At 42.4% G+C, this 25,552-nt stretch overlaps 2 protein-coding genes across 2 annotated transcripts in view; both read right to left on the bottom strand.

Annotated features, from left to right (window-relative positions):
• Positions 1-249: 249 nt before the first annotated feature.
• fndc4a (fibronectin type III domain containing 4a) lies at positions 250-24,596 on the bottom strand (the record flags this gene model as incomplete). Its single annotated transcript, XM_080790999.1, has 6 exons — positions 250-291; positions 1,717-1,856; positions 6,224-6,313; positions 15,555-15,762; positions 17,757-17,872; positions 24,521-24,596. 6 exons carry the CDS (start codon positions 24,594-24,596, stop codon positions 250-252), a joined length of 672 nt encoding a protein of 223 aa, XP_080647125.1.
• The window catches only part of pinx1 (PIN2 (TERF1) interacting telomerase inhibitor 1), a 231,501-nt gene continuing 220,149 nt past the window's right edge, over positions 14,201-25,552 (bottom strand). The window contains exon 8 of the transcript XR_013965884.1: positions 14,201-14,227. The gene's annotated coding sequence lies outside the window, so the exon portion shown is untranslated. The remainder of the gene's footprint in view (positions 14,228-25,552) is intronic.

Below are 25,552 nucleotides of genomic sequence, written 5' to 3'. Positions count from 1 at the left end.
CATTTTGGTCTTCCGATATCAAGACCGCTCCGCAAACCGTTCGGCCACCGCTGCCTCAAATGAACTTGCCTCAAATGAACTTGGCCGACCCGCTTATACAACAACGCCACAACGCCAGCCGTTTAGCGGCTTGACTTGAATGCCCAGAATGTCTCCTATAATAAAGTGAGAATGGTTGGCGATGAAGCGACTGCACAGGAGGGGCAGAGAAAGGGAGATGACTTCTGTCTGCAGCGTCCATCCACCGTCTCAGACCTCGATGATGTTGATCGATGGCACGGATGGATGGAACTGCAAAAAGGACAGAAGAAACGAACAATAGCAATGAATCTACTTTCCTCCTTTTGTTTAAAACCACACTTTCTCCTCCTATTTTCCCTCTAGTCTATACAGCGATATTCTCTATGGCAATAGCACAAACTTTGGCATGCTACATACTAGTCCTACATACTTAAACCTACCAACCCCATTCTAGCCTACTTAGTTTCATCTTACGGTGGACATGTTTGCCTGAAAAGGAATCTTTGAAAGGTGTCATAGTTTTAGAAATATAGTGCTTTCAAATTACGAATTACTCTTTTTCCAAAAATAGGCGATATACAAGTTCACAACTGGTCGTGCGGCGACACTATGTGAGCTTGTAGATCTGACGTGATGGTGTTGTCAAAAGCCACATTTACAGTACGTATGTGGCATGGTTATTGTGAAACATACCAGTGGAATATCAGAAATATATTTGTGATCATTTTTTATTAGCAATTTTGCCACAAGCTATAGTATCTGGTTGGACATGCCATGGTTTCATGTGGTTGTTGTTCTATGCTCCACATAGCGTTTGTCATACAAAAACTAACCAAATTAACTGATGAAAAGCAAAATCCTATTTCTAGAAGTGGCACTGCGATACACATCCCTTTGCTCCCCCTCCAAAAGAAAAAGGTAGAATGATACATTTCCATAATATTTTCACGGGTCATAGTTTTAGAGGCATACCTTTCTTTAATGCCCAGAGTATAAGTACCAGTATTGCAGACTCAGTCTTTAATTAATTTAATTAATTCAAGACAGTGAGTGCATTCATTGAATGATAATGCAAACGTTTTTTATAATGAAAGCCTTGAGTTAAACAGCAATCAAAAAATGGCTCAAATGAAGAGAACTGATGGAGCCACCATACATTTAAACCTGTAACCTGTAATCTTTCACTGGCATATTTTTCACAGCAACCATTCCACAAAATGTGCAATTAACTATTAATATTAAACACTCCTTTGTTTTTACGATTTTCTGCCCCTGCATGGCAGAAATAACATATCCGTACCAACATATTGTTACTTTCCAAATATATGTGAAGATGTGTCTGCCTGTGCTATTAATTCATTTTGAAAAACCAAACAAAAGGTTTTCTCCTCTGGTGAAAAGCTGGAATGTGCGCGATGGCAGGCTCTCAGTCGAATCTGGTGCCATATGGCTTTTAGAGAACCCCTATTTGGTGTTAGCATTATGTTATGCTTTAGCTATTTAAAAATAGCAGATGTACAAGCTCATAGCGCGCGCTACAAGCTTGTAGGTCTGCTATTTTTTGAAAAAAATCAAAGAACGACTGACCTAGAAACATAGCTTTTTCAGAAAACTGTCAGGATGTGTATAGAAGACATTTTTTAGAATCTGATCTCGGGTCAGCATGGCTTAGAGAACCATGCTATACGGCTATACCTTGCAGCGCAGCAGGCCTCCACCAGGGGGGTGCTCCGGGGTGCTCCTCTCTGAACACGGCTTGGCCTTCTCCTTGCTGTTACTGGTGGAGTCATTGTCCTTGATGATGTCGTACTGTCTACAGAACAGGGCAATGACGGCTGCCAGGGTGAGAGATGGACACACACACACACACACACACACACACACACACACACACACACACAAACACACAGGCACACACACACACACACACACACACACACACACACACACACACACACACGCACACACAGGGTCAGGTATAGCCATTCATATATATTGGCAGACTACTAGACAGAGAACACACGTTTATCAATTCACTTTATATTTTGTCAATTACTTCCATGACAGGGAGAGAGGTGGTGAAGTTAGCTGTTTTATAGCAGACAGTTTGAGAGGGGGAGAGGTGGAGTTAGCTGTTGTAGCAGACAGTTTGAGAGGTGGTGGAGTTAGCTGTTTTATAGCAGACTCACAGACCTGTCACCTCATGCTCTGAGCCTCTGACTGAGCGTGTCATATTGAAAGCCCCCCCATGTTGGATAATGGAATTCAGCTCCCAGCGGGGGGGGGGGGGGGGGGGGGGGGGGTTGATGCGTCGTGTGTGTCTTTATCTCAAAGCTCAATGGGTTGGAAAATCTCCACAGACTTGCTTGAGAATCAATTAGCTTGCTTGCTTCATTGCAATCTTTTTTTTTTTACTTACAGTAAATATAATGAGATCATTATGTATTGAATCCTTCTCCTTTAAAGTGCTAGAGCGGGGACCAGTTTATATTCATAATAATCAACTTAATTACCAGATGTTAACGTAACGTACTGTATAGTGTTTCATAATATATTCAAGTCAGTTAAGCATCTCGATTGGATTGGAAGTACGTTACGTACCATACTTCAATCTCTTCCAAACAAGATGGTGATAGTTATTTCCTGAGGCAAAGCATGGTGTAAAGTTTAAACCGAAAGCATCCGTCATGATTTCCCATTCACCCTACGTCATTCTTGGGGAGCTTATACGATCTGGTTTCATTGGCATATTATGCATGTTGTTGGCACCAAGAAAGTGATTTAGTTTTTTAATAATAATTAGACCTGTACGACGTGCCCGTCAAAGTCGGCCACCGGAAAGATGCAACTTGGGAACCTAATGATATACCATTAGATAGATAGATCTTTATTTGTCATTGCAACGTGTACAACGAAATTAAAAGTGCCAACCAATCAGTGCATCATATCACAAAACAACATACTGTACAAGCTAAAACAAAACACACATGACTTCTTGTTATTGCACAACCCCAGCAGCACTAGTAATGCACAAACATGTCATTTCAGCTGTTATCGCACAACAAACCCTTATTGTACTTAAGATAGCAGAGAAGAAAAACGAAAAGTGTCGCAGCAACAGATCATTTTTTTTAGCAGCATTGAGTGCAACTACCGCTGTGGGATAGAAGCTGTTACTGAATCTGTTGGTCTTGTATACGTTGTCATAGCACCGTTTTAACGGTCGTTAGCCGGTACGTGTCCCACATGGAGATCTGTGTATGTGCCTGTGTGTGTGTGTGTGTGTGTGTGTGTGTACTTGGCAAGAAATTGGGCCCACTGGCAGAGCCTGATTGGTTGAGCCTCATTGGGCCCACTGGCAGAGAGCCTGAGCAGAGCCTTTTGTGGTGGTTCTGGAGAAACGTGGGTCCGACCGACTCGATACCAGGCACTGCACTCCCTGTGTGAGAGTGGAACGCGTGTGTGGAATGTGAAGTCGGTGGGTCAAACGGTTCTCCAGTTACGTGCATTACAACCGCACACACACGTACACACGTACTGTACGCGCACACGTACAGTACAGTACGCAAAGACGTGGCGCATTTATAGTAGGATAGCATAATGTAGGGGTGGGCAACTGGCGACCCGGGGGCCACATGCGGCCCCCCCACCTTCACTTAATGCGGCCCTCAGGTTAATGTCAGAATACTGATTATAATATTGGTTTCAGCTGTTTACAATTCCAACAACATGCAAACACGACCCGCTTTATTTACTTCAGTCTAAATTACAGTAGTAGCTCAATGCTCAACACACGTATAATTGAAGGCATTTGAAATGAATAATTTTCAGGATTCCAATTCAAAAATAGCAAAAATTCAAGATTTCAATTCGAACATACTGTAGCAAAAATAGCCGATCTGCAAGCTCAAAACGCGTCGAAGCGTGACGCGTTTTGAGCTTGTAGATCGGCTTATTTTTGCTACGACAGCAATATACTGTATGGCCCTAGGCAGTTAGTGTGGAAATATAGTGGCCCTCTCCATCGTCAAAGTTGCCCACCCCTGCCATAATGTAATCATTGCAAAGGTTGCGTGATAACATGACATTTTATCGAGTTCAGGAATCAAGCCCTTTTCTAAACGGTATGCGATAGTAGATAATCCATATAACATTTTATAGAGGGAATAAACGGCAACAGATAAACTTTTACGTTGGAAGTGGAAGCCGAGACCTGAATTAGCTTTCCATTTGCCGAAGCGATAAGAGTGACATTCAATTTTCATTTCAATGAATATTTAACAAAGGTGTTATAGCTGTTTATTCCAAACGCATGCAAAAGCCATCTGTGATACTGTATTACTAATTCATTAGTTTATATATATAAACTACCTATACTGTATATTGCAGATTGAACTGACACGGGTAATGAGCTACATTTTAGAGCTCCATAACCACTTAAAATCCTTATGTACTTTGTTATCAGGAGGCCACCAAGGGTCTTATACAAGGACTGCTTCTTTTTCAAATCTCACTAAGTAGCTGATCCCACAAGTTTACAATACGTCACGTTGCGACATGTGAGTTTGTAAATCTGCTATTTTCGCCAAATGACAATACTGTAGTTTCATGTAATTTAATCACAGTCTATGGGCTATAGAGCGTCGCAGTCCCGCCCCCTCGAGAGACCGGGAAAATAAATCCCTGTTCATCCCCGACTTTTCAAAAAGTATTTATTTAAAGACGTTTACGCCGCGGACAAAGCCAACTCTTGTCGTGACCAATCAAGACAATAAACACAATGTTTTGGGCCAAACAAAGAATTAGAAAGTAGACTTTTTTTGTTGTTTTTCTTCTTGTGAAGAAAAAAGATATTGTGTTTGTTGTCATGATTTGTCACGACTCGAGTTGGCTTCGTACGACGCTTAAAAGGTCTTTAAATAAATGACGCTTTGAAACACTACTGGTTCCTACTGTTTAGGACTGTTTAGCAGTCTACAGCTGCCCAAGGGACCTCCCAGCTAGCTCCCAGGACACCCAGTCTCTGGGAGGTCTGTCAGATATGCCAGTTCTCATTGCGCCTCAGCGCTTATGTAATCTACACGGGGTCCTGAAAGGGAGGGCATGTGAAGTCACCCTGTTAATGCAGAGCTGAAGAGCACAGACTAAGTGATTGATGTGATATCTCTCCGATGTAGCAAGTTAGCAACACATATTCATATTCAAAGTTGTCAGAATATTGTTTTCTTTCAGAATTTGTTTGCTATAAACTATTCTGTAGTATAAAGGATACTGCACTGGATTAATAATAACTATAGCTATCGGGTTAATTACCGGTATGGAGTTAATGATTAAGCTGAGGTCTAATTTATTGATGTATTGGCCCTTGGACAATTACGATGTGAAATAGCTGGAATATGTGCAACATGACCAGCGCAGCCTACAGTAGATACAGTATACCTACTCTCTTCTTCAATTTCCTATTGAAAACGACCAAGCATATCATGTGAGATCTGTAGTGTGCGTGCGTGTGTGTGTGTGTGTGTGTGTGTGTGTGTGTGTGTGTGTGTGTGTGTGTGTGTGTGTGTGTGTGTGTGTGTGTGTGTGTGTGTGTGTGTGTGTGTGTGTGTGTGTGTGTGTGTGTGTGCTTGTTGTAGAAATGCTGTTTCCGCTGAATGTACGCTTCATCATCACATGCCCAGAATATGGACGCTAGGGTCCACTTGGTTAATATTTTATGTACAGTAGGCCTGCTCTAGGCATCGCATGCAATGTGGAGTGAAATGGCCAGTGTTTGTTGTGTGTTTGGACTGTTATGTATTAACCATGTCAGTAGTACGGTGTGTACGTTATCAATTATGTTTTGGCACCCATTGTAACTTAAGACATTTCTGCACAGTAGCTGGCAACCCTAGTCTTATTCCTTAAAGGGACACTTCACGCTTTTTGGGGGGAATTTTTTTTTAAATTTAAATTTAAGAAATGTCTTAAATTTAAGAAATTTAAATTAAGAAATTTAAAATTAAGAAATTTAAGAAATTTAAAACACTTTCCTGGGGGTCGTTATGTGTGTAATATGTGGTTTTAGATGGGCCATGATGGAGTCTGAAGAAGTGGCTTTTCAGACTATGGCGGAAGATTGGCTTTTAGTGCTTTTAGACACTTTTTTTCATGTGGTTAATCGTTAGCATAAATATATAACTAACATTTTACAGTCACATACCTGCCCACATGAGCAGCACCACCACAATGATGATCATCTCCCCTGTTTGTAGATGTCTGGACCTGTCCAGTCCCTGCACTGTGGGGTCATCTGAGAGAGAGAGAGAGAGAGAGAGAGAGAGAGAGAGAGAGACATCAGAAGTCAATACAGTCATCGAAACGTTGGTGAAAGTAGGACCCCACTGGACAACCCCTGTGAAGTGTCCGTCCAGCGGTCTCCACATCACAGTGCTCACAGTCTTCCAGGTATGCGATGGATGTATCAATCTCCAAAATTGGGCACAAAAGTGTGTTTACCTGATGCGAGCATCATGACATTATTTTTTTTCAGAAGCTGCTGTCAGTGGTTCTCAAACATTTTCATGTCAAGGACCCCCAAAAATATATATAATTGGCCGCCGATCTGAAAATATGTTATTCCAGAGACGTCCCCAGAAGGTCTCTGGAATTTAAGTTAAAACTGTTCGCCACATTTTAAGTGCCGCGCTATGAGCTTGTAGATCTGCTATTTTTCCAATAGCTAAAGTGTAACATGATGCTTAAAACACCAAAAGGGGTTCCCGCCAAAGAATGGATTAAGAGGATTGCCGATGAGCCTAAACTCCTTCTCCGACCGAAACCATCTTTTAACCTGTAAAGGATGGAACTCTTCCAGAGCACCACTCTTATCAATTGCTACTCTTTTAGTGAAGCAACTCATCAAGGCATATGCATATACATATTGGCCCTGAATACCAGAGTGTCAGCTCGCTCTCTCTCTCTCTCTCTCTCTCTCTCTCTCTCTCTCTCTCTCTCTCTCTCTTTGTGCAATTGCAAATACCAAGACGAGGTATTTGGGTTATCGGAGGACTGAAGAGAGCTGTGCCTCATTGTGGAAGCATTGACCAATTATAATTATGTAGTAATGATCATCATTCTAATGGACAATTTGCCATGAAACTTGATGAGCACAAGCATAATGCTCCCTGCAACTTTTATAGTGACCAAGAGACCTTTTCTCTGTAGTGCTGCTCTCAGGCTGAAATGTCCACTTGTTTTCAGTTTTAAAATGCAGTAACGATAACGTGTTAATCTTTTTTTTTTTTATATATATATTTTTATCCCACGATTTTGTAACCCATTTTTCACCCCTGTGCCAATCATCTACTGTGATCCTGGGCTCTACACACCCTCCGCCAACCTGGGGAGAGCAACGGACTTAACTCATGCTTCCTTCATGCCTGAGTGTCCAAGTTGCTCCTTTACACCTGACAGGGGGGAGTTTCCCTGGTTGGACGTAGCGCATGGAAGGAACACGTTATTCCAACCAGTTCCTTTCCCCTCCATCAGGCGCCCCGGCTGGCCAGGGGGAGGCAGTTTAGTGACCAGGATTACTGCATGTTTTTGTGAGGGTACCTACCCTAGTCGACACGGGGAGAACATGCAAACGTGTTAATCTAGCAGTTAATATATATTATATATATATCCTTATAATAATTCAGCGAATGTCTGAATGTCTGAATGAATGTCCCTGACAGCGCTTTATCTCAACATTGGCTGCACCAATCACTCCCACTTTTCACACAGCCATGGACCATAATTATATGGAGGTCTTAACGGAGCCCTTTTTTCGATTTCACACATTAATGATTTATAATGAATTTATTAGTGGATTAAAAAAATGCAAAAATGGGTATTGTACTGTCAATATGACATGAATATGAATGCAAAGTAGCGGTCCATGTGTGGACAGGCTACCTGTCGCCGTTGTGCATGGTGAGATGTGTGCAAACCGTGTAGTTTATCAGGAGAAGAATACCAAAGGATGCAACATTTATCAGTGAATTAAAAACGCACCGGGCGCAGTACCCCCCCACGGCCACAAGAGGGGGGCAAATATCTCACAACGGGTAAGGGCTAGTATATATATAAATTTGTGGTTTTCTCAACTTCGACGCTATACACTTTTTGCTGCTGAGCTTTCCGATGCTAACACTCACAGTATCTCCATAGACTTCAAAACGTGGCACTGCTGGTGTGAATGTTGTCATGTTGATCCTTTGCCTTTTCCCAACCGTAACCCGTTTGAAACCTAAACCCCATTTAATGGCATTTCTATCTCTGGGACCCCCAATTTATATTGTGAAATCAATGGCAATTTAACTCGGAGAGCATACAAATGTACATTTGTACACTCTCTGAGTTACAGACCCATAAGGGTCCATTTGTACACTCTCTGAGTTACAGACCCATAAGGGTCCATTTGTACACTCTCTGAGTTACAGACCCATAAGGGTCCATTTCTACACTCTCTGAGTTACAGACCCATAAGGGTCCATTTGGTTCAAAACTATCATTTACCTGGGGACCCCCTGGAACTCCCTCAAGTACTCCCAGGGGTCCCGGAACCCACTTTGGGGACCCACTGGTCTAGATAATCAAATGATAACCTACTTTTAAGAACGAGGTTAACAACAAAGGTTTTGTTCCCGAGTGAGTCGAAGGAACCTGACCTAGTAGTGTACAGTATGCTGCTACAGTATACCCTACATATTTCACACTATAGTTTCTCAATGAGAAGTTACAGTAGATTGTGCTCAACACTTTCCAAGGACACTGTGATAATTAGTCCAGCCTTGGCCAGAAATCCCATGAAGCTCTTCTTTGGGATTGTGAACTGTAAAGCAAAGCTACAGTATATGCACTAATACCCCAGCTGCTGCTAATTGGTCCTACAACTGAAACAACTCCTCTGCTGATTCATTTCACATGCACATTATTCCTCTTTGTTCTCCTAGTTACTGTAAAATAATGTGAAGTATGTTGTAATCAATGTGTCCATCAAAGTGTTCCCAGCTCAGCTGTGGCCTTGTGGTTACTTGGAGTGTCCGCCCCTGAGACTGGGAGGTCGGGGGTTCGATCCCCGGCCGGGTCATATGAAAGACTCAAAGAAATGGGACCCAGTGCCTCCCTGCTTGGTGCTCAGCATCGAGGGTTGGATTGGGAGGTAAGGGCCGATTCATACTCTTATTTTAGAACAGCGATAAAATAGGAGAATGAATCGGCCCTAAGTCCCTGCAGCATACTAGCGTCATGTCCAGGGGGTGTACTTGTACATCAAGAATAGATGCCTCACGCTACAGAAACAGGAGATAGGCTCCTGCCGTATGTGCTTCCATGGCTATCTGCAAGGCTTACTTATGTTGTAATCAATAGAATGCCAACACGATGTCAGTTGGGTACCTTTGTGGTTTGTTCATGGCTAGTTTTGTAATACCCTGCAGTATCACTTCCAATTTCATCCTCTGTCACTCCGCCATTAAGTCACATATAATCACAGAATCACAGAACTAGGGGAGACGGAAAGGAATTTGAACGCCGGCATCTGAACAACTCCTGTGTCAGCTATAGCATTTAGAGGGAATGCAGTAATAGTGACTGCTTGTAGAGCGAATATGAGAGTGAAGGTAGTTGACGTGGAGAGACAGCTAAAGGAGCAGAATGAATTACTGTTAGAGAATGAATTCTGAATGGGGGTCCGGGAAATATATAATAATAAACCATTCTGACTTGCATGTCTCAATGAACTATCGCTGCGCTGGATTTATTACAAGATGTATTATTTATATCAGCGATCAGCATGGATCATGGATTTCACATCAACGCCACGCCAGACTTCCCAGTCCTTCATTGCCATCCCCAGTTCCTGCTTACTGATGCCTGTGTCCCCTATATAGCGATGATATCAGGGGAACGACAGCTTTCTACCTCTGGTCTGCTTTGAGGCAGGACTACCAGAGGAGAAGGGAAGATATAACTTCATTGTCAGCTCTGTAGCAGTGGCCGGCAAACTGTGTTCTTCTGGATCGGTCGATGGGTGGCTCTTCCAAGACAGATGTTACGCTCTCATTACATTAGAAGGCGGGTGTAAGTGCCATCCAACCGTTTCTCCAATTTCTTTGAAAGTGTCCACATTGTCTCTCAGCCATAGAGTAGAATCAGCTCAACGGTCGTCCTAAATATTTTTATTTTTAAGCTGGGATGACCAGATCGTATCCTTCCTTCCATGCATTGTAGGGGAAAGCGCCCTTCAAAAAAAGTGTCCTAACAACTTCATGTGTATCATCCAACATGACACTTAGCAGTGACAGGGACTTGTGTGTGTGTGTGTGTGTGTGTGTGTGTGTGTGTGTGTGTGTGTCTGGAGAATATTGGGAATTGTCATGACTATATTTGGAGAGCCTTTTGAGTGCCAGCATTGAGTGTACAGTAGCTTTGATATATTTCCTTCCTGCTGTTAAAACGTTGCAGCGAGGTTTAGACTCGGCATAGTGAACCTGTCATTCCTTTGAAGTATATTGCACAGTAACTGTGTCTAAGGGGACCACATTTCTATTGTTTGACAGCCTGATAAGACATTCATGCTTTTGACTTTGCCGTTGTATTAATTAATGAAAATACCATACTATCTGGGGTGCTGTTGATGCAATGATCGTGGATCGCACACATTACATTATCAATGTTATAGCCTACACAGCAGAAGGAGACATTTATCATAACTAAGTGATGACTTCTTACAGTGTTACTGTAACGCTACCCAATTAGGGTAGAAATAATGTTCAGGATAGAAGGCCATTTGGCACTATAGTAACCAGACCAAATATTATGTACTGTAGTCTAATCTCAGTCATTATCTAACCATTTTATCCCAGATCCCAGTGAGCGGAAGTACGGGCTAGATTCAAACTGTTCCCCAATACGATTGCCTGCCTGGTCCCCGCTGGCCATGATTCACATTGGCCCTGATTCTTCTGCACCCCGAGAGTACACTTCATTCAACTGTATTCAATGCTTTCACATTGACTATATACTGTACCTCCATGTGGCCCGGGGAACGGTTGAGTGATACCTCAGCATTCACATTACCACAACATCTGACAATTGGTCCCGAGTGCGCACCCTTACTTGACGATTTTCCAAACCCCGATTTTCCATTTTTACGATTTTCCAAACCCCGATTTTTCCATTTACGATTCACCATTTACCATTTACTACGATGTGCATGTAGCGATGTACAGTACATGGTCTAGAGACAATTATGGGGCTGCCTGCACCCGCTGTTTGCAGCCATTGTTTTTTTAGACTTTACCCAATTTTTTGCTTAACAGAAGTTCATGGCCCCTACTACTTCTTTACTCTAGATTAGGGTTAGGGTTAACCAGGGATGTTTTTAACTACGCATGTCGGGGACAACGGTGTTGTCGGACTAATGCCCGTCGGACTGTTAGTGTGTCTAACCAACTTATGCGCCACCCAGGCACAGACTGGCACAGGAAATCGGCCATGGCATTAATTTGTGGTCTTCAACGGCTTTTTTTTTATAACTTTTTCTCTTATTGTTTTGGCTCAGCCAGCCCCGGGTCCCATGACTGCAGGCCAGCCCTTCTGGCACATGCCAGAATTGCCAGACTGTCCAAACCCGGTGTGTATGCACCCCAAATGACACATCGCTGTCTGCTTTCGTTCAAAAAGGAAGCTTTGTGTGTGTGTGTCCCTCAGACACAAATATTCACGGAGAAACAACAACTCAGCGCTAGATGTGAGGCAGGCACGCAAGCTTCTAGTGTAAATATTCAAAGACATTAATTATACTCAAAACACTTGAATTATTGTGTACTGTATGTAACAGTTCAAACCTGATATTTATGCCTGACCTACTTCTATAGTTGCATCATAGTGGCATGTTTCCAAAGTGAAAGACAGCCATGCTATGAATAAAACATCACTCTTGTGGTTCCCCCAGCGATCCATAACCCATTCTGAACGGGAACCCGTTTTGGTGTTAGCATCATGTTATGCTTTAGCTATTGAAAAACAGCAGATCTACAAGCTCATAGCGCGCCACCGAGTGGCGCGCTATGAGCTTGTAGGTCTGCTATTTTTTGAAAAATCGAAGAGCAACTGACATTTTTTAGAATCTGATCTCAGGTCAGAATGGGTTCATCAGACCAGTGTGTGTCCACAGTGGAAACCTCGTATGAATCTGATCTCAGGTCAGAATGGGATATGGCCTGTTCTGAGAGCCCATAGCAAACCCTCCCTTCTATACTTTTGAAGGGCACACAATTCCGATGCAAACATTTTAATTAAATTTTAACCAGTCTTTGAAAATACGATATCGATTTGACCCTGACTTTTGGATCCCAATACATTAACCCATTCTGAACGGGAACCCATTTTGGTGTTGGCATCATGTCGTGCTTTACCTATTGAAAAATAGCAGATCTACAAGCTCATAGCGCGCCACCGAGTGGCGCTCTACGAGCTTGTAGGTCTGCTATTTTTTGAAAAAATCGAAGAACGACTGACATTTTTAGAATCTGATCTCAGGTCAGAATGGGTTAATCAGACCAGTGTGTGTCCAGTGGAAACCTCGTATGAATCTGATCTCAGGTCAGAATGGGTTAAAAGACTATGCATGTATAATCTGCATTATGCTCGGATATCTCTGCTGTTCTGGAGGAAACAACATGACTCCAAAATGTTCATTTTTCAGGAAATATAAAAATATATATTTTTAAGGAAATTAATCAAACCTTATATATTTTTTTAAAACAAAGTTGGTGTTTTGACATTAGATATTGTCAATTACTTGCATGAGAAGGAGAGAGGTGGTGGAGTTAGCTGTTTTAGCAGACAGTTTGAGGATCCAATGGAGTTAAGAGGTTTTGTCCATGCGTTTTCTTTTACTACTTTCCATTGGTTCAATATTTTCGAGACAACACACAGACAGACGTAAAGGGTGTTCAATAGCACTGATTTATGGAGAGAAAAAAAAATCCAAAACATAAAAATTTGAGTTATGAGATTTCCTCCAAACGGCAACAATATGTAATTGTGTTTGATGTGATGAAATAGTATTGCAGTGAGGCCCCCCAGTGAGGCCCCCTCCAGAGACCCGGAAAAGAAATCCCTGTTCATTTTCCTTATAGACTTTTCAGAAAGTATTTATTTAAAGACGTTTACGCCACCCACGGACAAAGCCAACTCTTGTCGTGACAAATCATGACAACAAACACAATTTTTCAGGCCAAACAAAGAATTAGAAAGTAGAAAATGCAGCACAAATCTTTGAATATATATTCTTTCAGAGTGAACGTTTTTAACTCAGATCTTTGCTTCTGAGGGGTTCCTGGAATAACATATCTTAGCTCAAATTCCCAGACTCACCTGTCCTGGACCCTGTGTGTCTTATTGGTGGCACACAGTTAGGGAACCCCTGCTCTGGCCTCTCGTCACCAGGTACTTTTAACAGTTTAATAAGGTGTTATATTGCTCCTGCTTAGTTCACCTATTAGCCTCCTTAAGTGCAGACATTGTGCTTTCTGTATACGTTGTAAAGATGGATTTGTTGTGGAAAGTTGACACTGATTGTTTACTCACTACTATGCCACACTTCAGGTAATGAAGCCCGTAAACGGACTCGGCCGTTTCTCTGACCCACTTGGGTGACTCACGGGGCTCCCATAAGACACCATGTAGTAAATCTTTCCTTTTATGAGTCTAAATGTAGGAAAGCATTTCATCATTCTAAATGTGCCATGACTGAGTTATATTTCATCGCTCTCTAGTCACATCTGTTTTTTTATTTTATAGGTAAATCAATATAATCTCATTGACAGAATGATACCAAATGCATGCATGCTTTAATACCAACATGGAGTAGCTCTCGGTGATGTGTCAGAGACTCTGCAAACTAATTTACTTTAAACTGTGAGTGCCAAAGACTAAAAGTTAAAGGTAGATTAAAAAAGGTCTTTTTAGGGCCCTGCCGCCAGTGTTATTTTTGGCTGCAAATTTTGATTTTAGTCTTAATTATAGTCTTTTGAATAGTTTCCATTTAGTTTTAGTCACATTTTAGTCACCTGGAATGTTTTAGTGTTAGTCTAGTTTTAGTCGACTATATCTACAGGTGATTTAGTCAACTAAAATGTATTTTGGCGGGCCTTGATGCCGTCGTCACTCTCTAGTCACATTGTGTGAAATTAGCTCTGTTTTTATTTTCATTTTATAGGTAAATCAATATAATCTCATTGACAGAATGATACCAAATGCATATGCTTTAATACCAACATGGAATGCATACAGGGATCAGTTTAGAGGTTGATTGTAAATTAGTCTCTCCTCTCACTTTTGCTGATCGTGCCAAAACTAAACTAATGCTACCGGATCTGAGTCAGCTGAAGAGAAACATGGTTCACGAGCAAGTCGAGCATCAGCACTTTGCATATATTAGGAACTTTGGCTGCACCGTCTAAGTCAAGGAGAACAAGTATAGGTCCCAGTGTTTAGACCTCTTTGTTGTGGGCTGTCACTATTTCAGATCAGATTCTAAAAATGTCTTCTACATCCTGACAGTTTTCTGAAAAAGCTATGTTTCTATGTCAGTCGTTCTGCTATTTTTCAATAGCTAAAGCATAGCATAATGCTAACACCAAAAGGGGTTCCCACGCCAAAATGTGTGAAGTCATTTTAATTGATTTATCCTATATATTCATGACTGAACCAAACATTGAGTCATAACCCAAAATGATTGCTTCTGAAATCTAGTATGGTCACAGTGTGATGCCCTGTGCTGTCGATATACTATACCTCCGTCTCACTCCTCTCATCTGCTGCTAAAACCATTCCCAAATCGGTCATGGTCTTCACTTCACCAGCCCATCAACTGCAGAGCTCAGACACTGAATCTCAAGTGCTTTAGAGTGTGTGTCAGAATCCTGATTAGGCACCGACCCCAAAGTGATATATATATATATATATATATATATATATATATATATATTTATACTAGAGTTGCATATATTTAGAGAGCCCGGCCTGTCTCTAGCCATGCGTGAAGACACACTGTCAATAATAAATTGGATGGTTGGAGGAAAATCAACCTTTAGAGAGCCACGGTCAGGTCGGCAAGGCCCTCTGGGAGACAGAGCTGCAGAGAGGTGGTTCTCAGGCCAGGTGCACTTATCGTCTATAATATACTCTATGTAGCTCATTTTAAAATGTCAACATGCTTGAAAGCATTCAAAATTCCAGGAGAGGGTATATACTGTGCAAGACTTCCTATACTGTATGTTTTGCCTGAGGAGTAGTATGGCCTTTAGCAGACCATATGGGGCTGTATTTTGCGTGTCTTAAGTATACCAGGTCTTATTACTTAACTTAAGACCTGGAGGTGTGGTCAATGCTCTTTGGCTTACTCAGAATAGCCAAATGGCATTATAATCACGCCTCCCGGTCTTAAGTAATAAGACCTGGTACTTAAGACACTCATTTACACAGTAAATCCTCACCTTGGTTGGAGCTGTTGGAGGAAGGGAAGCGGTCAGACTTCTCGAGCGTGCGGAAGTGGACCTTCTTGCTGGCCTGGCTCTCTCCGTGCAGCCCGATGGACTGGACCTGGATGAGGTAGTCCGTGTCCTCGTCCAGGTCCCACAGAACGCAGGCCCGGCTGGTGGTGTTCACCTCCCGTATGGAGCGCTGCATGTGGCCGTCCTGTCTCTGGGAACGGGACGAGGGGAGGGTGCAGGCAGGGGTCCAGGGAACATTTCTGTTTTTAGTTTTTAGTCATAAACGTCTCTTGAAACGTTTTCTTAGTCACATTTTTAGTCACCTGGAATGTTTGTGTTTAGTCTAGTTTTAGTTGACTAAAATGTCATAAGATTTTTTTGTCGACTAAATCTACAGTTGATTTAGTCGACTGAAATGTATTTTGTTGGGCCTTGATGCCGTCGTAATGACTGATTTTACACTTGCTGAAAATAGCCGATCTACAAGCACACAACGCGTCGCAGCGCGACGCGTTGTGTGCTTGTAGATCGGCTATTTTCGCCATGCAAACCAAGTGTAAAATGACTTATATACTGGATCTCTCTAGTTTGTATTTGTTGACGAAATCGTCAGTATGTTTAGTCTTTAGTTTTTGTCATCATACAGTAGCTTAGTTTTCATTTAGTTTCCATTTAGTTTTCGTCAGTGAAAAAAGGTAGTCGACGAACATTTCTCGTCTTAGTTTTAGTCGATGAAAACAACACTGGTGGGTGTGGTCAGTGGGTTGGATGGACGGACGGATATATGGATGGATGGTCAGATGGATGGTTGGTTGGATGCATGTATTGATTGATAAATGAAATCCTTAAATGATAGAGTGGGTAGATGGTAAACCATGGTAAACCACCCGGTTTACCACACTTGACAGATGACTAGATAGATTCTCTTGTCTCAAACTTTAGCTGCTCCTCTATTCCAAACACAGTATGGTCATTATTATTTGATATTGAATAGCTTTTGAGATCGTTGACGGATCTCGATTCTTGTGGCTTTCTTAGACTTTGTCTTTGACCTTTTGTGAAAGTTACACACAGTAGGTTATTGAAACCTATAATGTTTGTGAGTTATTCCTCAAAAAATGTACTATGCACAGTTGTTTACGTGTAGCTCTCGTCGGCCCATTTGGATGCAATGGGCCAGATGGTGGCTGTGTGTTCCCACAGAGTCAGTGTCGAAGTGTCCTTGAGCAAGACTCTGAACCCCTGATTGCTGGTTGGGGCCTTGCATGGTTTCCACCGCCATCAGTGTATGAATGTGTGTGTGAATGGATGAATGTAAAGCCCTTGGATAAAGGCACTATATAAATGCACCATTTAACATTTTATAGCCCTCCTTGACAGGGAGATCTCATTACACTCTTATTATGTGCAATGAATAACATAAACATAATGAGGAAAACAGACACACGGGCGATTCCCAGCCATGCTCAAATTCTGATGGCTTCCATGATGCATAGTTCTGGGGAGAGTTGGTTTTTCACAGGATGAACAATGTGGGCATAATCATTTGAATTCCATAAAGTGGAACCGTCATAATTACTGTAGTTACATATACAGCATAATATTCCACATCCATAATCAGTTTTCAGTGAGCCATTTGATTAAACTGAATAATGTGTTTTGGCATTCACATTTGCAACCTTGCTTTTCTGTCTGTAAATCAAGCGTACAGTTTCAGCCTTTGGTGTATAAAGATTAAGATTTGTGTTAGGCGTGCCCACACTGCCAACACAACTAATCCTTATTTAACAAGGATCTTGTTAAATAAGTACAACATCTGATTTGCAGTGTGATGATGATGCCTTTTTCGCTGTGAGTGCACAAACCCTCCACAGAATTGAATCAGTAAACTAGTAATTTCGTATTTCACAGTTAACCCATTCTGACCGGGAACCCGTTTTGGTGTTTAGCATCATGTCATGCTTTAGCTATTGAAAAATAGCAGATCTACAAGCTCATAGCGCGCCACCGAGTGGCGCGCTACGAGCTTGTAGATCTGCTATTTTTGAAAAATCGAAGAACGACTGACATTTTTAGAATCTGATCTCAGGTCAGAATGGGTTCATCAGACCAGTGTGTGTGTCCAGTGGAAACCTCGTATGAATCTGATCTCAGGTCAGAATGGGTTAATAGCAGATATTTTACAGGTAGAGACGTATTACTCACTTGCTGTGAGATGGAGAAGCCGATGATCACGTCGCCTTCTGGAACGTCCCAGGAAACGGTTGCAGAGTCGGCACGGAGGTGCAGGACAGACACGTTGACAGGAGCTGGTGGTCGATCTGGAGAAATGGTTAGAGAAGAATGCGTTGGTTTGTAGAGAAGGGTATATGGAAATGTAAGAAGGACTGCAGGCATCTTACTGTACTGTTTATTATTCCAGCCAGTGTTATTTTATTCACATCAGTCACAGTGCTGATTTGCATGCGTCCTGTTGAGGTAACTGAGCAGAACCAGCATTTTTAGATGCACAATTAATCATGCATCCGTAATCCGTAAATCAATACTGAATTGTCCTTGATATCTGGACTCTGTATCCAAATTCCATCTGGATGTATTGTAGCCGGTAGAAGGAATTAAGGCACTGGAGCAACTCTGACAGTTTAAGCCTTTTTATTCGACAGGGTGCAGGCAATAAAACGACAAGGTTTCGATGTACATATCTATCACATCTTCGTCAGGCCATGACGGAGATGTGATAGATGCCTTCCTTCTACCTGCTACCAGTCCTGCTTCTGAGATGCACCAGACCAGCCTATACCACAGGCTTCTGAGATGCACCAGACCAGCCTATACCACAGGCTTCTGAGATGCACCAGACCAGCCTATACCACAGGCTTCTGAGATGCACCAGACCAGCCTATACCACAGGCTTCTGAGATGCACCAGACCAGCCTATACCACAGGCTTCTGAGATGCACCAGACCAGCCTATACAACAGGCTTCTGAGATGCACCAGACCAGCCTATACCACAGGCTTCTGAGATGCACCAGACCAGCCTATACCACAGGCTTCTGAGATGCACCAGACCAGCCTATACCACAGGCTTCTGAGATGCACCAGACCAGCCTTCACCACAGGCTTCTGAGATGCACCAGACCAGCCTATACCACAGGCTTCTGAGATGCACCAGACCAGCCTATACCACAGGCTTCTGAGATGCACCAGACCAGCCTATACAACAGGCTTCTGAGATGCACCAGACCAGCCTATACCACAGGCTTCTGAGATGCACCAGACCAGCCTATACCACAGGCTTCTGAGATGCACCAGACCAGCCTATACCACAGGCTTCTGAGATGCACCAGACCAGCCTATACCACAGGCTTCTGAGATGCACCAGACCAGCCTATACCACAGGCGCGGTGGAACCTCCTTGTGCTTAATCATCTGGATTATACTTATGCATTACATGAATAATAAATGATACATTTTATTGTCCCCGAAGGGATATTCGTCTTCAAAACATTCACAACAAAACGGCACAGAAAAACAAATCACCAAGAAATTCCTTAAACATGTTAAACGTGTTTAATGCTGCGATGGCTGAGGGGACCCATACACACCGCTGACACCAACGCAGCGCCAGCCGGGAGGCCAACCCAGAACCTTGTTTTTCCGCGTACTGTACGTTACCGTTCGGCTAAAGAGCCGATGGCCCGATAGGCTAGCAGTAACGCAGCCACCATATAGCCTACAGTTATATTGTGCAGCAGACAGTACAGTACACCACAGACAGTACAGTCCCATTTGGCAGCTGTCAGTAACGAAAGGTTTTTACTATAATTACGTTTTCTACTCGTATTAGATTGAAATTCATGCTGGCTTCTTCTGCCAGTGATTAATCCATCTTGCACAATTATGTTGACAATTTAATAACTGTAGTAAAAACCATTTAAACACTAACGGAACCTTTTGGCTTTGTCCACACATTAACAAATCACACACTGTCACTGAGAACATAATCGCACGGCTCGCCCTTGTATAATAACCCATTTAGACCCGAGGACGCGATTCTACAAATGTCTTCTAAATCCTGACAGTTTTCAGAAAAGCCCATGTTTCTGTGTCAGTGGTGCTCAAACATTTTCATGTCAAGAACTCCCAAAAATATATGTAATTGGCCGCCGACCCCCCCATCTGAAAATATGTTGTTCCAGGGACCCCCCCCCCCCCCCCCCCCCAGAAACAAAGATTTTAGTTTAAAAACGCTCACTCTGAAAGAATATATATTCAAAGATCTGTGCCACATTTTCACGATTTTTCAAAAATAGCAGATCTACAAGCTCGTAGCGCGCCATGAGCTTGTAGATCTGCTATTTTTCAATAGCTAAAGTATAACATAATGCTTGAAACACCAAAAGGGGTTTCCCGTTCAGAATGGGTTAAGCTACTGTAGGTTCCTATAGTACCACATCATTCAAAAGCTCCCAGTGCATAATATGTATGAGTTGTCAAAATGCTGCCATTTGTTCTGTAACTGTAAATGTCCTCCAGAGAGAGAGAGACAGAGGCCGCGGCGGTGCCACTAACGTCTACTGAATGTATAATGTCAACTTGTCAAGCATGACACGAATATGAGTACCCAGCATTTTATTCAAGGGGCGTAGAAGTTCAAAGGGATTCATCGGCTCACTAACGTTGTCATAATGGAACTCCCCGCTGGTGTATATAATTCATACTGCTTCAAACAGTTGAAGCAAGGTGACAGCCAGGCTTTATGACAGGCTTCATCCCCATTCTAACCAGCTCAGTGGCCTTGTGGTTAGAGTGTCCGCCCTGAGACTGGGAGGTCGGGGTTCGATCCCCGGCCGGGTCATATAAAGACTCTAAAAATGGGACCCAATGCCTCCCTGCTTGACACTCGGCATCAAGGGTTGGATTGGGGGTGTAAGTCCCTGCGACATACTAGCGTCATGTCCAGGGGGTGTACTTGTACATCAAGCTGCCTCACGCTACAGAAACAGGAGATAGGCTCCTGCCCCCTATGGGCCTCATGGCTCGGCAAGGCTACTTATTGATAACAATATCAAGTCAACTTCAACACCTCCATACCATTGTATTTTGCACCTGGGAACTGTTGGAATATCTGCTTGGTCTAATGTAGTGGGATCATCATAGTTATAGCTCTAACTTTGTGGCTTGAATGATGCCTTAACTTATACAGTAACTGATATATGTAGATGTATTCACTCACGGTTCAACCTTCAAACAGCGTAACCTGAATGTGTGTTACCCTATAAGCTCTGGAAAGTCCATATCTATCCCTCCAAACAGCAGGGGGTTGTGATTTCCTGCTCTCAGACTCCCTATTAAGCAAATTGCCTAGCGGTGGATCTTATAGCAATACCTAATAGCTATTTTATCTCCACCAGAGCAAAGTCTCAGCATGCCACGATCTAAATCTAGGCCATGATCTTAAATCTCTGCAGTCGTCCCACACCTATACCTACTGTACGTGGACGTACTAAAGAAAGATGCTGGTGCAGAAAGCACAGCTGGCCAGATGTACGGAGAACCCAGATGCTTGGAGATGCCGATGGGAGGGCTCGTCTGAGGACGACGGAGAGAGAGGATGCGTTTCCCTTTTAAACTTTAAATTGCTATCGAGATGAAAATCACAATCTGTATTTTATTTGGCATTTAATGACATGCTTTATATTTGTGTATTCCTACATGTCTCTAGTTTATATTTTGTTATGATAACTCTTCCAAATCAGTGGTATTCTGCCGGGTGGCCACCAGAGGGGGTCGGTGCTGGTGCCAGACGTTTTTGTATAACCTCTCCCAAAAGCTACCAGATGTTTACACCAGTTTGAACCTGAACCTGTGTATTAGTGCGATCGCTTTAAAAAAAATCATAACTAAGTAAAATTAAGCTCTAATCAGGCGCCGAATATCGCATTTGAGCAGATTATGAGCCATAATGCATATAAAGATGGCGTGTGTGCGTGCATGGGCGTGCACGCGGGAATTTTGGCCGTTTAAACGTGGTCACGGCCTGGAGGACGTCCTGGAGGACGTCTCGAGTACTATATTTCCCAAGAAAGTCATATCACATTTTCAACATGCGTTGAATATTCATATGATTTGTGTCTAGTAAGATGTTGCACAACCGTCCATAAATCTGACTTCAGTCCACCAGGCTTGGCTAAATCCTATATCAGGTTTTCACTGCCTCTCTACAGTCTCTACACAGCAGCTACACGTAGTCAAGTACTCTCTATGCCTTCCCATCTCCCACAGGTACACGCTGTCCATACTCTCTATCCCATCCCATCTCCCACAGGTACGCTGTCCGGTTTGTCCGGCTGCGATACAACGGTGTGACCAGAACCTGGTGCCAGACTGAGGTTAATGTAATCGGAGCCCAGATTCCCTTTAGGTTATTCAGCTTTGAGGTGGCAAGGCTTTATAGTTGTCCTTAACCCATTCTGACCTGAGATCAGATTCATACGAGGTTTCCACTGTGGACACACACTGGTCTGATTAACCCATTCTGACTTGAGATCAGATTCTAAAAATGTCACAGTCGTTCTTTGACTTTTCAAAAATAGCAGACCTACAAGCTCGTAGCGCGCCGCTCGTAGCGCGCCACTCGGTGGTGCGCTATGAGCTTGTAGATCTGCTATTTTTCAATAGCTAAAGCATAACACGATGCCAACACCAAAATGGGTTCCCGTTCAATATATGTTTTTGTCATTTAATAATTTAAATGACATGTGTTGATTCTCTTTGGCAGTGTGTTGCCTCAATGCCTCACACAGTATTATGCCTCATAGGCAGATTATTTACAGTAGACCTACATTAAAATCTTCAGTGTTGATTCATACATTTGCTGAGACTCTACACTCATAGTTAATTAACACATGGACATACACTCTTTTTCTCCTCATTTTGCTTTCATCAAAATGCAGAATGAAGATTTTGGCAAACCTGTTTTTTTTACTGTTGTCTTGCAATGTCTCAATTAATGCCATTTTTCACAACTAGTCTAACTGCACGTGCTCATTTTGCCTTTTATAGTGATGAGAAATCACTTCACAATGTGAAGATATGGCTACATGTACAGTATGTACTATGTATCCTCTGTGTCTGAGATTGCAGTACTTTTGGTTTGATTGATCGATGCATTCAATACTTTATTAACAGTTTGCAAAAGTACAAAGGTACAGTTAATAATGCAAAGAATTATAACACAAATCTTGTTTCCATTGTGTTCCTGGAGCCATGGAGGCAGTAACAACTATCATCAATGTATTGTACACTGAATACAGTGTGATTTGGAATTATGGTAGGAAATATGAGAGCTATGTGACTTTAAAAAAATAATGTGTCCTTCATCATTTCCCTCGTGTGCAAATGTGTGTTCATGTACGCCTTGGTTTACTGTTTGTTTAAATAATATTTCTGCTCGTGGCTCGTATATGAATAGTTCCTTTTTTTCCCCAGCAAAGATCACACACACACATTTCCATATTTTAGAGAATACAGCAGAGCATGCCTCTGAACACTCCTCACTACACACACACCCAAAGAAGCACTACAGAATAGGGATGCACCGAAAGGGAAATTCTTGGCCGAAACCGAATATAAGAAACAGTTGGCCGAATACCGAATATCCGAATATATTTAATATTATATATATTTTTGCCTACCATTGCTGTCATTGCTGTACCTTAAAGCTACCTGATTTATGGTTATGGCAAAACTTAACTTCAATAATAATCACTATTATGGGTCCATAAAACATTTATTCAGCTCATTTGAATGCATTAATTGCATACACTATTCGGTGATATATTTTCTGCCTATTCAGGCCGAAACCCAATAGGCCGAAAATGCTTTTTTAGCCATTTTCTGCCGAATATTTTCTGCCGAATATTTTCTGTGGCCGAATATTCGGTGCATCACTACTACAGAACATGGCAACCTCTCTGTCACAGTGCTATCAAACTGCTCTGGAATCCCCCAGTGAGAAGACACACACACACAGAGCCAAACAGATGAGAGGGAGAGTGAGACACACACACACACACACACACACACACACACACACACACACACACACACACACACACACACACACAGAGAGAGACTGAGAGAGAATCAGACAGGAGTGTGTAATGGGAGCTACTCCTTCTGAATAGCAAATGTGTAGCCAGTTGGTTTCTCAACAGTGTCAGTGCCTTGAAATTGTGTGATTTTACGGTACCGTTTATGTGGATTGCATGATTGGTGAATTTGACTGTATACTATAATAGGTGAGCCAGTGACACACCCAATTACTTTAGATTTTTAATCCAGCTCTGCAGTTGAAGTTACAGTTCCAGATTTGTCACACAGTGTACATGTTTAGGATGTCTTTTTTGGGGGGGGGGGGGGGGGGGGGTCAGTTGTAGCTATAGTATAAGATTGTTTTGAGCTCTCCTAATTTAGACAGAATAGAGGCTGTGTGTTTGATGTGCTTCACCACATAGACATAATTGTATAAATAAACCACATGGAATATCACTGTATACTGCATGGCATATAAGGTGGACATTTTGGTTAAAAAGAATAGCAGATCTACAAGCTCACAAGCAGTTATTTAGGGGGAACAGACCACCTGTTAATGAAGTTATTAAAGGCATACAGTATGCTACTGACTTTGGGTTGATCATCATCAAGGCAGCTAGAACAACCTTGCAACATAATTTACATGAAATCCTGTGACAATAATATATATGTTTTTAAACTGTGTCCCATTCCAATACAGACATACAGTATACAATAAGATATTCACATTATTGTAACTAACCAGAGCCATAGAGTAAGACTCTTATGTCTCTGCATCTATACCACTTGGTGTGACTGAAGGTAATTTGTTATTATTAACCATTATACAGTTGCAAGAATTTCGTACGTTTGTTAGAGACTATATACTTACTTGCTCCCACCAAGAACATGTCGCTGCCGAAAAGCAACAGGACCACCGAGTTAATTAAAACAAGCAGGCGAGCCATGTCTTAATCAATGGTTGGTGCCACTCTTCTCAGAAAGACAAAAGTAGATCGTAGATCTTCCGTTTGTAGACCAGCTTAATCAGTTCATTTTATTTGCACATGCAGTGATGGTGACAATCCTTTCGCGCATATTTTCGTCATGAAGTAGTAGTCGCTATAACGAACCCCAGTAGCCAATTTAGTCTTGAGTCGTTCAATTCGGACACTTTTACCCAGTTGTACGTGGCGGCAAACTATTTCTCTACGGGCAATAATGCTTCATTCTCAATGCTTCAATTTCCACAAGTGAATAAAAGCGATTCATTCCCGCTGAGATCGAGAACGAGAACAATTGGTTTTCCAACTAATCCAGGGTATTTGAAAACTAAAGTTCACATTAATCATATGGTCATTCCATCTTCTGAACTGATCATCAACAACCCTCCGAGAGGCGAGACGAGCTACGTGAACAGGTAGCAGAAATAAAACCGATCGAGTCCCCTCATGTAGTCGTCCGTCCCCTCAGATCGAGTCCCCTCACGGAGTCGTCCGTCCCCTCAAATCGAGTCCCCTCACGGAGTCGTCCGTCCCCTCAGACCGAGGGGACATAACGTTGGAGAGGTTCCAGGACCAAGGACAGCGGCTCGCGTGTGAGTTTAGACTTTAGACTAGTACGTTATACGCTTTCCTTCACTACCGCTCCATGCAGTGCACGTGGGTAGACATCCGCATTATTCTCCATACTTTATTATTAGCACACACCCCGTGCGCGTGCCTATACAACTTCTAACATGGGCTTTTTGTTTCTATATCAGTCAGTCACACAGCTGTTTTTCCGCATATTGAATATTGATCGTGTCATCAGAATACCGTACGCAGTCTATCCCAATATAGAATCATTCTCTATATGCATTAATGTCTGTGTCGGCGAAGCAACAGCTGGGGGCTGTTTCGATAATCAAAATCCGTTGGTGAAA

Source organism: Protomyctophum bolini (assembly GCF_963924005.1).
Source record: "Protomyctophum bolini genome assembly, chromosome: 19".
NCBI classification, from domain to species: Eukaryota; Metazoa; Chordata; class Actinopteri; order Myctophiformes; family Myctophidae; genus Protomyctophum; species Protomyctophum bolini.
Note: the sequence above shows the minus strand (reverse complement) of the source record. Positions and strands in the feature narration are given on the sequence as shown.